This window comes from Scaptodrosophila lebanonensis, unplaced genomic scaffold (genome assembly GCF_003285725.1).
Source record: "Scaptodrosophila lebanonensis strain 11010-0011.00,11010-0021.00 unplaced genomic scaffold, SlebRS2 tig00001415-arrow-pilon, whole genome shotgun sequence".
Taxonomy (NCBI): domain Eukaryota; kingdom Metazoa; phylum Arthropoda; class Insecta; order Diptera; family Drosophilidae; genus Scaptodrosophila; species Scaptodrosophila lebanonensis.
Window position 1 is genome coordinate 9,421,087 of NW_022060742.1, and position 14,852 is coordinate 9,435,938.

At 43.4% G+C, this 14,852-nt stretch overlaps 1 protein-coding gene across 5 annotated transcripts; it reads left to right on the forward strand.

Moving 5' to 3' along the window:
* Positions 1-1,817: 1,817 nt before the first annotated feature.
* Positions 1,818-14,126, forward strand: LOC115632953 (glutamate synthase [NADH], amyloplastic). 5 transcript variants are annotated; one of them, XM_030530250.1, is made up of 15 exons: positions 1,830-2,336; positions 2,414-2,541; positions 6,119-7,205; positions 7,456-7,458; positions 7,617-7,780; positions 7,853-9,016; positions 9,076-9,206; positions 9,271-9,629; positions 9,695-9,840; positions 10,750-10,859; positions 10,915-11,048; positions 11,122-11,453; positions 11,514-13,007; positions 13,069-13,727; positions 13,796-14,126. In XM_030530250.1, the coding sequence occupies exons 1-15, from the start codon at positions 2,013-2,015 to the stop codon at positions 13,936-13,938; spliced, it is 6,378 nt and encodes a 2,125-aa protein (XP_030386110.1). In that variant the 5' UTR covers positions 1,830-2,012; the 3' UTR covers positions 13,939-14,126. The 5 variants fall into 5 exon arrangements, 4 of the variants coding, with proteins under 4 accessions (XP_030386112.1, XP_030386113.1, XP_030386110.1 ...); XM_030530251.1 differs by lacking the exon at positions 7,456-7,458; XR_003996309.1 differs by lacking the exons at positions 10,915-11,048; positions 11,122-11,453; positions 11,514-13,007; positions 13,069-13,727; positions 13,796-14,126 and adding an exon at positions 9,901-10,614 and having other exon boundaries at positions 1,818-2,336; positions 10,750-10,826.
* Positions 14,127-14,852: the final 726 nt, after the last annotated feature.

Genomic DNA, 14,852 nt, shown 5'->3' on the forward strand with positions numbered 1-14,852 from the left:
CGTACTCATAACAGCAGTGGGATGATTTTAAATTGTTTTACAAATAAATATCTAAGCATGTGCACATGTACATACATACATACATACATACATGCATGACTACATACTTGGGCATATGTATGTATGTGTATGTATATAGAATAGCTGCTGTTTATCGCTGCCGAGTGAGCCTTTATCCAGTACTCAAGCGAACTATGTATATACATACGTATATATGTATGTATGTATAACAGTTTATCCCCCGCAGCGGGACGAGCAAAAACCACAGTTGTAGCTTGAGTTGCTATTTATACACACACGCATGCGTACATATGTACATATATATGTATGTATGTATGTACATAGAAACATTTCCATATGTTCATTTTAAAAAACATTCGTATGTATGTGTGCTCCAGCAGTTATGTAAAATAAAACTGAACAATAGAATTTATATATTCAATTATTTAATATGAGTTGAGCTGAGGAATAACAACAAATTCTTACGAAATGTTTAGAAAGCGTCGTCTATGAAATTGCGACTTAATTAATTGCGAAATTCTAGAGCTGCCACTGCAACGGGAGTGAATGTATGTACATACATACATACATACATACATACATACATACATACATACATACATACATACATACATACATACATACATACACGCATATGTTGTTGGGTAGGGTTTCGATTCAAAACTCATGCATGAATCAATCGATAGCACATAGAAACGTTGATAAGAATTCCGCAAGGTGTGGGAGGGGGAGGGGCCAATACAAAAGTGCATAGGGTGCGCAATAAACTGTTTGCATTTACAGTAAACATCTGCTGAGTAATGGGGAGCATGTAAGAGAGCGAGTGAGAGTGCGATCTTTTGAGCGAGAGTGCGCCACGAGCTGTGTTCCACTTATTGAGTGTCAAAATGGCTACATCGGCCAGAAATAGCTAAATTAATTATAATGCAGGTAAAAAGCTTACTTTTCGTCTCATTGAAGTAAGACAAGGTTTCAGCTTTTATTGTTGGATGTACATACATATTTATTATATTTTATTCAGATAAGAAATTTGGAATCAAACATAATCAAAAAGTTTTCACACGAGACTTATTACTATTCGAATGATTTAATCTACCATGCTGTTTTTACTATATTACTAATTCTACTTCTAAATATTATAAAATAAATCTATAAAAGCAATTCACAATATGACAAGGAAATACGGCAATAAAAATGCAGTTGCTCTAGATCTTAGTTAACATTAATACATATACATATGTAAATCGTTCGTTAGTACATTTATTGCTATTTTGGAATTTTTGTTAGGTAAAAAATACACCTGAACTCCAATGACGGTATAAATCACAATATCCAAGAACTGGCGGGAAAATAGCTAAATAGGCAACACTGGCGGCTGTTGGCGCTTTATGCACGCCTTGCTCTTCATTGGCCGCTCATTCGCTTGTGAGCAGCCGTCAGTGTCGCGTGTGCCCCAAAAGCGTCGTGTTCTAGCAAGATAGTTTGAGGCAAGCATTTAATTTAAAAATGAATTTACCTTACGAAAGTGGCAGGCATGTAATCGGTGATTGTGTGCATGTCAAAGACATTTGTGCATATTTGAATACAAATTTAATGTAAAAATAAAACATAGTACACATACACCTATGTACAAGTACAAATGTTAACCAAATAGTTTTTGACATGCATAAATAAAATGCCAAAGTGGCTCTCAAGTTCAATGTAGTAGAGAGCAGCGCTTTTTTAAAATCGTACACGTCTATTATTTAAAATAAAATACTAAATTGTGCTGCTTTCATTTTTTTTACTTACAGATCATAAACAGATTTTGCTTCTGTGTGTTAATTAAACTGTTATTGAAAACTTGTAACTGAATTTTCCAACAAGTGAATTTCTCTTAGTGTGTGTGTGATTAAAACAACAATATTAAGAACTGATAATCAATTGAATTGTGAATTTAGAAAACAACACACACAGCGAACATTTTTAATAACTGCAACGAAAATCGTATAATGGCACCAATAACCACTGACAATTACGAATTAGAATGTGCAACTGCAACTGTTGATAATAATACCATCAACAACGAACATTTTGAGCATTTTGTGGAACGTGTGGAGGAAGGTGTGGAACGTGACTTCGAAGAAGAAGAATCTGGAAACGCAGTCAATGAATCGCATTTACTGAGTGCCGAGCACGATGATGACAATGAAGAAAAGGATAAGCAAATGCCTTGGGAGGCACCCCGAGCACAGGGACTGTACGATCCCCAGAACGAGCACGAGGCCTGTGGCGTCGGCTTCATTGTCAATATCGATGGCAAGCGCTCTCACAAGGTGAGCACGCGATGGCGATCTGGATCCACTCCCCTCCCCTCCACTAATGAGTGTCCTGCTCTTCCATTTTGCCACAGATTCTACGTGATGCCCAGACCCTGTCAGAACGGATGAATCATCGCGGTGCTTGCGCCTGTGACAATGACACTGGCGATGGCGCTGGCGTTTTGGCTTCCATTCCCCACGGGCTCTATGCCAAGGCTCTGTAAGTATTTGTCTGATAAGAGAGGGGAAGGGAAGGGCCATACATATGTACAAATGTTATGCATGTATCTACTTGGGATACAGCCGCCCCTTGACAGATCTCGGTCTTGGCAATATGTCAGCTTCAGCCACTGCCAGTGGCGATGCCGGTGCCGGCTGCCATTAATGAATGGCATGCATTGTATCATCAGCTCCATCGCAGGCTGATCCGGGAGAGGGCGGCGGTGGCCGCACTGTTGGCGATACCGTGGCGATCTCGTGCGCGAAATACGAAAATAGTCTGCAGCTGCCGTCTGTCTGTACATACATACATACATACATCGGGTACACACACACACACACACACACAGCTTTCTGGCTCAGTCCCGCCATTCTGGTCTTCGTCGTTAGCGAGTGTACATACATACATACATATGTACGTCAAAAATAGTTTGCTGTCCATGCATACGCTGGCGTTACCTCTCGAGTTCGACTCTCTCACTGTTCCCGGCCTGACCCATGTTTATTTTGCCAGTATTTGGCACGTATTTCCATCTTCGTCACGCTTTGCCGCATTCTTTATGTACATACATATGTATACATACATAAGTATGTACATTTGTGTGTAAATACTAGCACTTGTTTAGAAAGTTTGTGCATACATTTGTTTTTTCTGTGTATATTATTCCATAATTCTGTAATTGCTCCCAAAATACATTAGAATGGAAAAACACGCGAGACTTTGAGATAAATCGTAAAAAATATAAAATATTTTATTAGATTGGTAAAAAAAACGTAAGGTTTTGTTTATGACAAATGTTCTGGGAATTAAGAAACGAGTTATGGCGGGTGTAAATGTTTAATGGCCACATAAATGAATTTTTATACTTATAGCAGATAAAGTTGTTAAAAAACGTATTATTCAGTACGAAAATGGAAAAAAAATTAAATAATTATATTTTATATATGTGTATGGGCGGATTATATAATTTATATATTTCAAAGAATTTTGAATGAAGCGATTCCGGTTATAAATTTGTATAATTAAATTGTTATTAAGAATTAAAAACATTTTTTTAAATAACGAATTTTAATACGGTAGGACCAAATATTTGAATTCATAGGCTTTAAAATAAAATAGAAACCATTTATCTATTTTGGCAGATTTGAATATTGAGATTTGCTTAATTGAAGCTTATAAATAAATATTTGGGTATAAGTTAATTTTACTTTCTTAAAACACGGAAAACTTATGGTGATCGTTTTCATCCAAATTGGAAAATTACCAATAGTAATAGCGTTTACAGCAATTTTATTTGAGATATAATTAAATTAAATATCTACAATAGAATTCACTTATTATTTTATGTGTGTATGTAAAATTAAAAAATTATTAGGCAACATTAATATTAATTTTGAATATTATACATATTTCTGCAATTTAAGATTTGTTTTTGTCAGGAACTCAAAATTGTTTGACAACATTAGATTTCTTTCCAGATTTCGACTGAGAGGCATCATTTTTAGTCTTTCTACTTTGGAATTAGCGCAGTTTTCAATATTTCATAAAATACTTCGATTTTGTAACTAAAAGGTGCTTAAAAATGAAAACACACTATTATCGAAGGGAAATTAAAATCTATTTATTAATTTGTAACAAATTTATCCTAAATCCTTAAATAAGCGTTCCAGAAAGCAAGTCGAATAGACTTTTAGAGTCCTAAAGTATTTAAGTTTCTTATGTAGTTGTTCAATTTTTGGTAATAACTTACTCTAAAATCTCCCGAAATATCAAATTACTGTAACCACAAGTACATCATAATCCCAAAAACTGAATGTATTACCCGTATGTACTCAGAGTATATATATATATATATATATATATATATATATATATATAGCTTACTAAAACGCATTAACAATTTTTATTATTAAGAGCTACACAGAGATCGCGTGCAAATTATTCCAAGTTCAACAAATTTGCTGCGCAAGCCAATCACTAAAATGCTTTCGACGGCATGTAATCAAAAGTACAAACCAACAGACAAATGTCGGCCGATCAGCCGAGTAGCCAGCTGTCTATAAAATCTGTGGACATTTGGGGGCATTGGGGGCGCAATTTGTTGTGACCAGGCCGGTCGTAAAACTACGTAATGGCAAATGATAGACTCGACACGAATAAGAGCTGTAAATCTTGTTTAATTAGCGTCTAGGCAGAACAGTTTTGGGCATTCGTCGAGTCTGATTGAACCGATAACAATCAGGTCGGCGATGCAAATCCATTCGGAATTGTGAAATATAATATTTTCTAATAACGCGTTCGTAACACGCACGTGCCACATGATTGGCGCTCCTGATATGTATGTGCCAGGGCGTGTTTTAAGCAAATTAATATGTGTATGGACATATGTAGGTACACATGTACTATAGGTGGGGTCAGCAACAAGTTTCCGATTGCCAAGTTCAGGGACCGCATTAAGGCGACAATAATCGCCAGATATGCCTCTCAGTAATTTGCATTGCTGCTTATGAGTATAAGTATAGTATATATGTATGTATAAGCGTTGTGCATATATGTATATAAGCCCCCCATGTGGCCCCCAGCATTGCGAGATACGACGTAGTAAGAACAAGCTTATTACACTTAAGATGAGACGTAGGAGAGCAGACGTACGAGCAGCCGTTGACAGGCATTGACAGTGACAGCCGACTTGAGATATTGATAAGGTGCGACTTGGTTCGTCACATAAATCGGGTGGTATAGGTTGATAGACGTACGGGGGAGGTATAAAAATTGCACAGCTGAGCGAACGGCCCATGAATGAATATGGAATTTATTTTTATTTATTTATTTATGTCAACAAACATTGACTGTCGACATACAAGTAGGAGGAAAATATATACAAATTATAAAAAGCCTCTTGTAAGCTAGAAAAGCCTAAGAAGGAGAAATCTAATCAAATTACAATAATATCTAATTAACGCCTCCGACCCGGTGGGGGAATATTATTTGCCCTTCGGCTAGCCGTGCCCCGTCTCACAACCAAGTGTGGTTAGAGGCGTCAATAGATCTACCGGTGTGAAAAAAAGAAAATCTTAACAGAGAAGAAGCTTAGAATTACTTAAAAGCTAATTTTCATAAGAAAAAAATTGAGTCTCAGGCCCGGTGGGGGAAGATTTTTTACCCAGTCCGGCAAGCTATGCCCCGTCTCACAGCCGATCCTGGGCAGAGATTCCGGAGATGGCTGAAAAGAGAGGCTTTTATTAAAGGAAGAGACAGTTCAGTTGAGAGCAGGTGAAAATACCGATTATAAGATGAGCATAAAACCGTAAAAGGATTGTGCGATGCATAATCAATTGTACACCTACTAAGGAAAAGGGGAAGATGATTTCTTGTCGTTCTGGAAGGAACTGAGAAATTAAGGCGAACTTAAGAACGATCTCGAACTAGCAACTATGAATAGCACCCCGCAGCGTCTATAAATCTGCTTCAATTAGAGTCTGGCTCAGCGGTGGTGCCTCTTCTAATATATCAACTGATTAAATTGCGTGCCAGTACTTACGCCCCTCCCCCATGCCTTCTTCACCTATCGTTGCAGTGCCGCACAAGGTGTGACCTTGCCGGAGCTGGGCCACTATGCCACAGGCATTTTCTATCTGGATAACGCAACGCATGCGGCTGCTGAGTCCGAATTCGATGAGTTGGCCAAAAGTCTGGGTCTGGAAGTAATTGGCTGGCGCACCGTTCCAGCCAATCAGAATGCCATTGGCACAGTGGCATTAAAATCTGAGCCATTGTCCCGTCAGGTTTTCGTAGGCCGTGCGGCCGGCACCGATGAGAAGGACTTCCAGCGTCAGGTGTTTGTGCTGCGTAAACGCGCCAGCCATGAATTGGCTCGTCAGGGCCGTCGTTTCTACATCTGTTCGTTGTCAGATCGCACCGTGGTCTACAAGGGTCTCTTTACATCCGATCAATTGTGGGACTATTACACCGATCTACAGAATCCGGAATTCGAGACCTATCTGGCTTTGGTCCACACGCGCTTCTCTACCAACACCTTTCCATCATGGGAACGCGCCCATCCACTACGTGTGCTGGCACACAATGGTGAGATTAACACGCTGCGCGGCAATGTTAATCTAATGAAGGCTCGTGAGGGAGTGATGCAGTCGGAACTATTTGGGGAGGACCTGAAGAAGCTCTACCCCGTGGTGGAGCCCAATCTATCTGATTCTGGCTCGTTCGACTGCGTGCTGGAGTTCATCACGATGGCTAGCGATCGCACGCTGCCTGAATCGGTAATGACTATGGTGCCCGAGGCTTGGCAGAATGACAAGACGATGCCTCAGGAGAAGCGCGATTTCTATCAGTGGGCTGCATGCGTCATGGAGCCTTGGGACGGCCCGGCATTGATCTCCTTCACAGATGGTCGTTACATTGGCGCCGTACTAGATCGCAATGGGCTGCGTCCTTCGCGCTTCTACATAACCAAGGAGAACGTGCTGGTCATGGCCTCCGAAGTGGGCGTGTATGATGTGGATCCATCGCAAGTTACTCTAAAAAGTCGCCTCAAGCCGGGTCGTATGTTGCTCGTGGATACAAAGGAAAAGAAGTTTATTCAGGACATTGAGCTGAAGTCGAAGATTGCCAAATCGCGTCCCCACTCGGACTGGTTGCAGCAGAAGGTAAGTGAAAAGATATATGACTGCTACCACTTCCAGTCATCCATTTACAGTCATCCAAAGCATATACACAATCTCCACTAATCATCTCAGGCTGTAGGTCGTTGTTAGCCGAGAACCAAGTTCGAAACACGAGACACACACTCGTAATCAAAATTCTTAATTAAATGTATAAAAATTTGTCCATTTCTCTCTCACGCTTTCAATGTGCCCCGTCCCCCCAAAAAAATATGTTTAATGTGGACTAACACAGATGGTGAGTTATTTAGACCCCACGACGGCGACGCCCGTGCCTATGTTGGACTTTTGCTTTGCGATTTTTTGTAGTTTTGTTGCATGCCCCTGCATTTGTCCTTGTATTATCAACCGAATGAAATAACAATCGTCCTTTTTGCCTTCCACCCGAATCAACAGATAACGCTGGATGAGATACGCAATGCAAATGTCCTGAACACACCTGCTGAGGATGTGCCACAGTTGCCGGCCTCACAGCGTGGCATTTTCGATCCACGTCTCTCGCTCTTCGGTTATACCACGGAGACTGTCAGTATGCTGCTCATTCCGATGTTCAAGAACAAGTATGTGATAAGCAATGAATAGTTACGGGAGACAATTGATCCTAGCGCCTGATTCGTGTTTCGTATTTGCAGAAAAGAAGCGTTGGGCTCGATGGGTAACGATGCTCCTCTGGCATGCCTGTCCGCATTTCAGCCCGTGGTCTATGAGTACTTCAAGCAGCTGTTCGCACAGGTCACCAATCCGCCTATTGATCCATTCCGCGAGAAGGTCGTCATGTCCATGCAGTGTCCGGTCGGACCCGAAGCCAATCTATTGCAGCCTTCGGCTCAGCAGGTGCATCGCATTTGGCTGCCCAATCCCATATTGAGCATTCCAGATACCAATCTGCTAAAGCGCAACACGCACCGCGGATGGAAGACCAAGGTCTTGGACTTAACATTCCAATACAGCGAAGGTGTAAGCGGCTACATCGAGTGCATTGACCGGATATGTCGCGAGGGTGTAGCTGCGGCCAATGCTGGCTACCAGTTGCTTGTGGTGTCCGATCGACGGGTTGGCAGTGGTGGTCGCGCTGCCGTATCGGCTCTGCTGGCTCTGGGTGCGCTACATCACCATCTCATCGAAACTCTGCAACGCATGAAAGTTGGCATTATTGTGGAGACGGCTGAGGCGCGAGAGGTTCATCACGTATGCGTTCTGCTGGGCTACGGTGCCGATGCCATCTGTCCGTATCTGGCCTTCGAACTGGCCCAAGCGCTGCGAGACGATGGAGTAATTGACAGCGACGTCACTAATAAGCAGATTTATGCCGCTTACGCTCAAGCTATCGACACTGGCATAGCCAAAGTCATGGCTAAGATGGGCATCAGCACATTGCAGTCGTATAAGAGCGCGCAGATCTTCGAGGCTGTAGGTCTGGGTGGGGAACTAATCAACAAATGTTTCCGTGGCACACAGAGTCGCATTGGTGGAGTTACTCTGGAAATACTCGCCAAGGAGGGCCTGGAGCGCTTCCAGCTCTCGTATGGTAAGGTATCGCCAGATACTCGCATCCTACGCAATCCTGGCCAATATCATTGGCGTCATGGTGGCGAGGCACACATCAACGAGCCCTCTTCCATTGGAAGCCTGCAAGAGGCAGCAGTTAATAAGAACCTTAACGCCTTCGAGGCTTTCAAAAAGACCACTCTGGATAGTGTAAAGAAGTGCGCACTACGTGGACAGCTGGAGTTCGTAACTGATCGCCAGAAAATTGATCTGTCCGAAGTTGAACCGGCCAGTGAGATTGTTAAGCGGTGCGTGTACCTACAAAGTACAATTTTTTGCAGTAGATTTCACGTTTTTTCATCTATAGTTTCGCAACTGGAGCCATGAGCTTTGGCAGCATCTCACTCGAGGCTCACCAGACTTTGGCCATTACGATGAATCGCATTGGTGGCAAGAGCAACACCGGAGAGGGCGGCGAGGATTCTGATCGCTACCTGAGTAAGTTTTAAGAAGGCCGACTTGGTTTCATTGTCTCAACCATATGGTGTTACTTCTTTTACAGATCAAGTGCCAGAGCACAGCCGGCGCTCCGCCATCAAGCAAGTAGCTTCTGGGCGCTTTGGTGTAACGGCTTCGTATCTGGCTAATGCAGATGATTTGCAAATCAAAATGGCGCAAGGTGCCAAGCCAGGCGAAGGCGGCGAGTTGCCGGGCTATAAGGTAACAAAAGACATAGCCAAAACGCGTAAATCCGTACCAGGAGTGGGTCTGATCTCGCCACCACCACATCACGATATCTACTCCATCGAGGATTTGGCTGAGCTTATATATGATTTGAAGTGCTCGAATCCTAATGCACGTATCAGCGTCAAGCTTGTATCCGAAGTAGGTGTTGGCGTGGTGGCATCCGGGGTTGCCAAGGTAAATAAAAGATGCTTCTTTTCCGAAATACTGGTCCTTTAAAATATCATGATTTCTTGCGACAGGGCAAGGCTGAGCACATTGTCATTTCTGGCCACGATGGTGGCACCGGTGCCAGCTCCTGGACAGGCATTAAGAGCGCAGGTCTACCCTGGGAATTGGGTATCGCTGAAACACATCAAGTACTTGTCTTAAATAATCTGCGGTCAAGGTAAGCTCCCGACCAACACCCTCCCTTTTGTTACTAATCATAAACGAAACATTACTGAAGTGCCTGGTTATCCAGATGACATCGTTGGATTTTGAGATTTGCGCATTGAAAATATCCACGAAAAAATGTTGCGAATTGAGAAAAAAAATGTGAAAAAATGAGAATATTTCGTTGCATTGAAAGACGAAGAGTAACCAATACCCAAAACAATCAACAACTATAACACTAGTTGGAATAATTGGGCTGGTCCTTGGTCTTGTTGGCAGTGGGAAGTGGTTTCGCTTGACAATGAATACGACGTTTCACTAATACACACAAAAACACACCCAGACCCAAGACAGAAACCCCAGCGAACCAGCGGGAAGTCAAATGGAAATGGAATGTGATGATACGCAGTCGCAATCGCGGACGCGGATGCGGACGAAGATGATGACGATGATGATACAGATAATGATGCTGTGTATGTCGCAATTGTCTTGTTGTGTATCAATAATAAATTTTAGAAAAAATAATAATCGATCAAAATCAGAACCATACGCACGAGATGGTCTCGTATGCTTCTTCTCTCACCTTGCTCCTCGTTATACGTCGTTCCAATTGTCACTATTTAAGCCAAAGCAAAGCAACTCAAATGAAACGAATTGAAATCAAATCAAATCACATGAAATGAATCAAATCGATGGGTCCAGTCCAACTCCACCCACTCGCTACTCACTCAGTCGCTCGCTCGCTCGCTCGCACGAACGTTCGAAAACGCCGCGCTGTGCTCCATTAGTAATTTCTTCTCATTACTTATACCAAAGCTATGAAAGATTTCCTAACATTGCCTCCCTTTCTATGTCGTGTCTCCCTCTGCTTCTGCTCCTGCTCCTGCACCTGCTTCTTCTGCCCCTGCACTCAATTCTCCAGAGTGGTTGTGCAAGCGGACGGACAACTCCGCACCGGCTTCGATGTGGTTGTTGCCGCACTACTGGGTGCGGATGAATTTGGTTTCAGCACAGCCCCGCTGATTGTCATGGGTAAGTAATGATCTATCAATATATTTGCACCGATTATAAAACATTCCATTCAAAGGATGCACCATGATGCGCAAATGTCATTTAAATACTTGCCCCGTTGGTATTGCCACCCAGGATCCTGTTTTACGCAAAAAGTTCACCGGCAAACCCGAGCACGTTATCAATTTCTTCTTCATGCTCGCCGAAGATGTAAGCATCGAGTTATGAGGTGTTGCCTTAATTAAAATAACCTATCTCTGTGGTAATCTCTTTCCCTGAACAGATTCGCCAAATCATGGCCAATCTAGGTATTCGCAAGTTCCAGGATCTTATTGGTCGTACCGATCTTTTGCGCATCACCAGTCAACGTGGCAGCAAAGCCGGAACCCTAGACCTGAAGCTGTTACTTCAGAATGCCCTGGAGCTAAGGCCAGGCACCAACATAGTCGGCGGCTCTGTAAAGCAGGACTTCCAGTTGGAGAAGCGTTCCGACAACCTGCTTATAGCCAAGGCCCAGCAAATTTTTAATGGCACCGATGATAATGTATCCATCAAGATGCATATACATAATGAGGAGCGCGCTTTTGGTTCCACACTGAGCTATCACATTGCTTGGTAAGTGTCCAGAAGGCGGCTTTTCCACATAGAGCATTTCGTCATTTTGTTCCCTTGCAGTAAATATGGTGAAGCCGGATTACCTGCTGACAAGAGCATAGACATCTACTTGGAGGGATCGGCCGGACAGAGCTTCTGTGCGTTTTTGGCGCGCGGTGTAAACGTTACACTGAAGGGAGACGCCAACGACTATGTGGGCAAGGGATTGTGTGGTGGTAATGTGGTTATTTCGCCACCAGACAGCTCACCTTTCGAGTCCCACCTGAACGTCATTGTGGGCAACGTTTGTCTATATGGCGCTACCGAGGGTACGGCCTATTTTCGAGGTATTGCCGCTGAACGCTTTTGTGTGCGCAACTCGGGCGTCACAGCCGTCGTGGAAGGCGTTGGCGATCACGGATGCGAGTACATGACCGGTGGATTGGTATTGATCCTTGGCTTGACAGGTCGCAACTTCGCTGCGGGCATGTCTGGCGGCATCGCCTATGTCTACGATATCGATGGCTCCTTCAAGCCCAAGGTCAATGCCGAGTCCGTTGAGTTGTTGCCGCTTCAGCTTGAGCAGGATGTGGATAAAGTTAAGGAATTGCTTCGCGACTTTATTGAGAAGACTGGCTCCAAGGTTGCCAAGGATATACTTAACAATTGGTCGGAATCTCAAGCGAAGTTCGTCAAAGTATTCCCATACGAATACCAGAAGGCACTGAAAGATATGGAAGAGCAGCAAACAAATACCGCGCTGGTCAAACAGCCTATCAAGAGCATTGAGAATGGTAACGGCAAGCACGAGCCCCACATCAAGGACATCGAAGAGGCCATACAAGACATTGCATTGGAGCAGAAGCGTGCCGATCGTGTGTTGGACAAGACACGCGGTTTTGTAAAATACAAGCGCGAAGCGGCACCTTACCGTGACGCAGAGCAGCGCCAACAAGATTGGGATGAAGTCTATAACTTCCCACATGTGCGCAAGAATCTGAAGGTGCAGGCAGCTCGTTGCATGGAATGCGGAGTACCATTCTGCCAATCTAACTCCACCGGTTGTCCATTGGGAAATATAATTCCCAAGTGGAATGATTTGGTATTCCACGGCGAGTGGAAAGAGGCACTGCGCCAGCTGCTACAGACGAACAATTTCCCCGAGTTTACGGGTCGGGTGTGCCCTGCCCCCTGCGAGGGCTCCTGTGTTCTGGGTATTTCGGAACCGGCTGTGACCATTAAAAACATCGAGTGCGCCATCATAGACTATGCTTTTGAACAGGGCTGGATCAAGCCCGAAATACCGGAGGTACGCAGTGGCAAGCGTGTGGCCATTGTAGGATCTGGTCCCTCTGGTCTGGCGTCGGCTCAACAGCTGAATCGCGCCGGCCACTTAGTGACAGTTTTCGAGCGCAATGATCGCGTGGGAGGTCTGCTCCAATACGGTATACCGACAATGAAGCTGTCCAAGGATGTAGTAAAGCGTCGTGTCGATTTAATGGCTGAAGAGGGTATAGAATTCCGCACCAATGTGCATGTCGGCAAAGATTTGAAGGCAGATCAGTTGCTAAGCGAGTAAGTACCACCTCTGGTTGTTGCCTTATTGGGGTATACCTAACAAAAACATTGCTTACAGATACGACGCAGTGCTGCTAACGACGGGATCGACTTGGCCACGTGATCTTCCGCTAGCCAACCGCGATTTACAGGGCATACACTTTGCGATGGAGTTCCTTGAAGCACAGCAGAAGAAGCAATTGGGCGGAAAGAAGGAGATCATTTCGGCCGCAGGCAAGGATGTGATTATAATTGGTGGCGGAGATACGGGCTGCGATTGCATTGCAACCTCATTGCGTCAGGGCGCCAAGAGTATTACCACTTTTGAGATTCTGCCAGAACCACCGCAGAAGCGAGCCGATGACAACCCATGGCCGCAATGGCCGAAAGTATTCCGCGTCGACTATGGACATGAGGAGGTGCGTGTGAAATTTGGAAAGGATCCCCGGCAGTATTGCACCACAACCAAAGAGTTTATTGGCGAGAACGGTCACATTAAGGGCGTCCAAACCATTCAAGTTGAATGGACAAAGACAGAGACTGGCCAATGGCGCATGCAAGAGGTGGCTGGCTCAGAGAAATACTTTGCAGCCGACCTAATACTGTTGGCTATGGGCTTCCTGGGACCAGAGAAGACTGTGCCCAATGAATTGGGCCTCGAGCTCGACCCTCGCGGCAATATTAAAGCCTGTAATGGTAATTACGGCACTTCCAATTCGAAGATCTTTGCAGCAGGAGGTAACCTTTAGAAATTTAACAACCATAAAGAAATGTACTTATGATTCACTCTTTATTGCCTTCTATAGATTGCCGTCGCGGTCAGTCACTTGTCGTCTGGGCCATCACCGAAGGTCGTCAGGCAGCGAGACAAGTGGATGCCTATCTAACTGGAAAACCCAGCGGTCTGCCGGGCCCAGGTGGTGTGGTTGACCCATCGTGCAAAGGTTAAACACTTTCCGTGGCTCTGCCCGATGTCCCTGTCTTGTGAGCGTCTGCATCATCGTCTAATAATAGAGAAATTCGTTTGTTTTCTACAGAAAACCAATTTGAAATTTGTGATTTTTATTTTTCGCGATTTTAGTTTAGTGTACACTTAAAAGACTTTCGTTTTTACACCATTAAATACGTTTATATTTAGTTTTATTCTTTACAACTTTGGCCCAGACGAGCGCAAATGCTCACATGGCCTCGACTTGACTTGCCTGGGGTGTGGGTGGAAAATATAGTATATTCATGAAATGCCCTCCAAAAACGATGCGCTAAAGCTGTTGTAAGAGTCAATTAGAGTGCTTGAAGAGTGAACAAAATATTATAATTGAACGAACCCGAGGAGAAAGCAAACAAACAGTTTCATAAACTTATATCCAAATCCAAGGACAATAACTAGAAATTTAACTGAATCTAAATCAAGTTTAGAAAACAATATGTTTAAATGTTATACGTGTTTGTGTTCTTTAACAAAAAATTAAATTGGTATGCTGATCTCCTATACAATGATACAAAAATACGAAGCTTAACTACAGGGTGCGCCATCTTTTATGTCGGTATGTAAATATTGAATAAATTTGTCATTAGTGAACCGATTGACTTGAGGAGACCAGTGTTCAAAACCTCACTTCAAGAAATTGTACAGAACCAAATTAAACAAAAATATCTCATACTTGAAAATCGGTTGTTTATTTCCAAAGATATTCAATGTTTACATACCGACATAAAAGATGGCGCATCCTGTACATATTACAAATGACGGTACTGAACAAACGTAATAATCTCAGTCGATATCGAAACGCATTTTTTAGGTGTTGCTTGTGTTTTCAACTTCTTATAACCGATCGTTAATATAGCAAACAGATATATGTATGT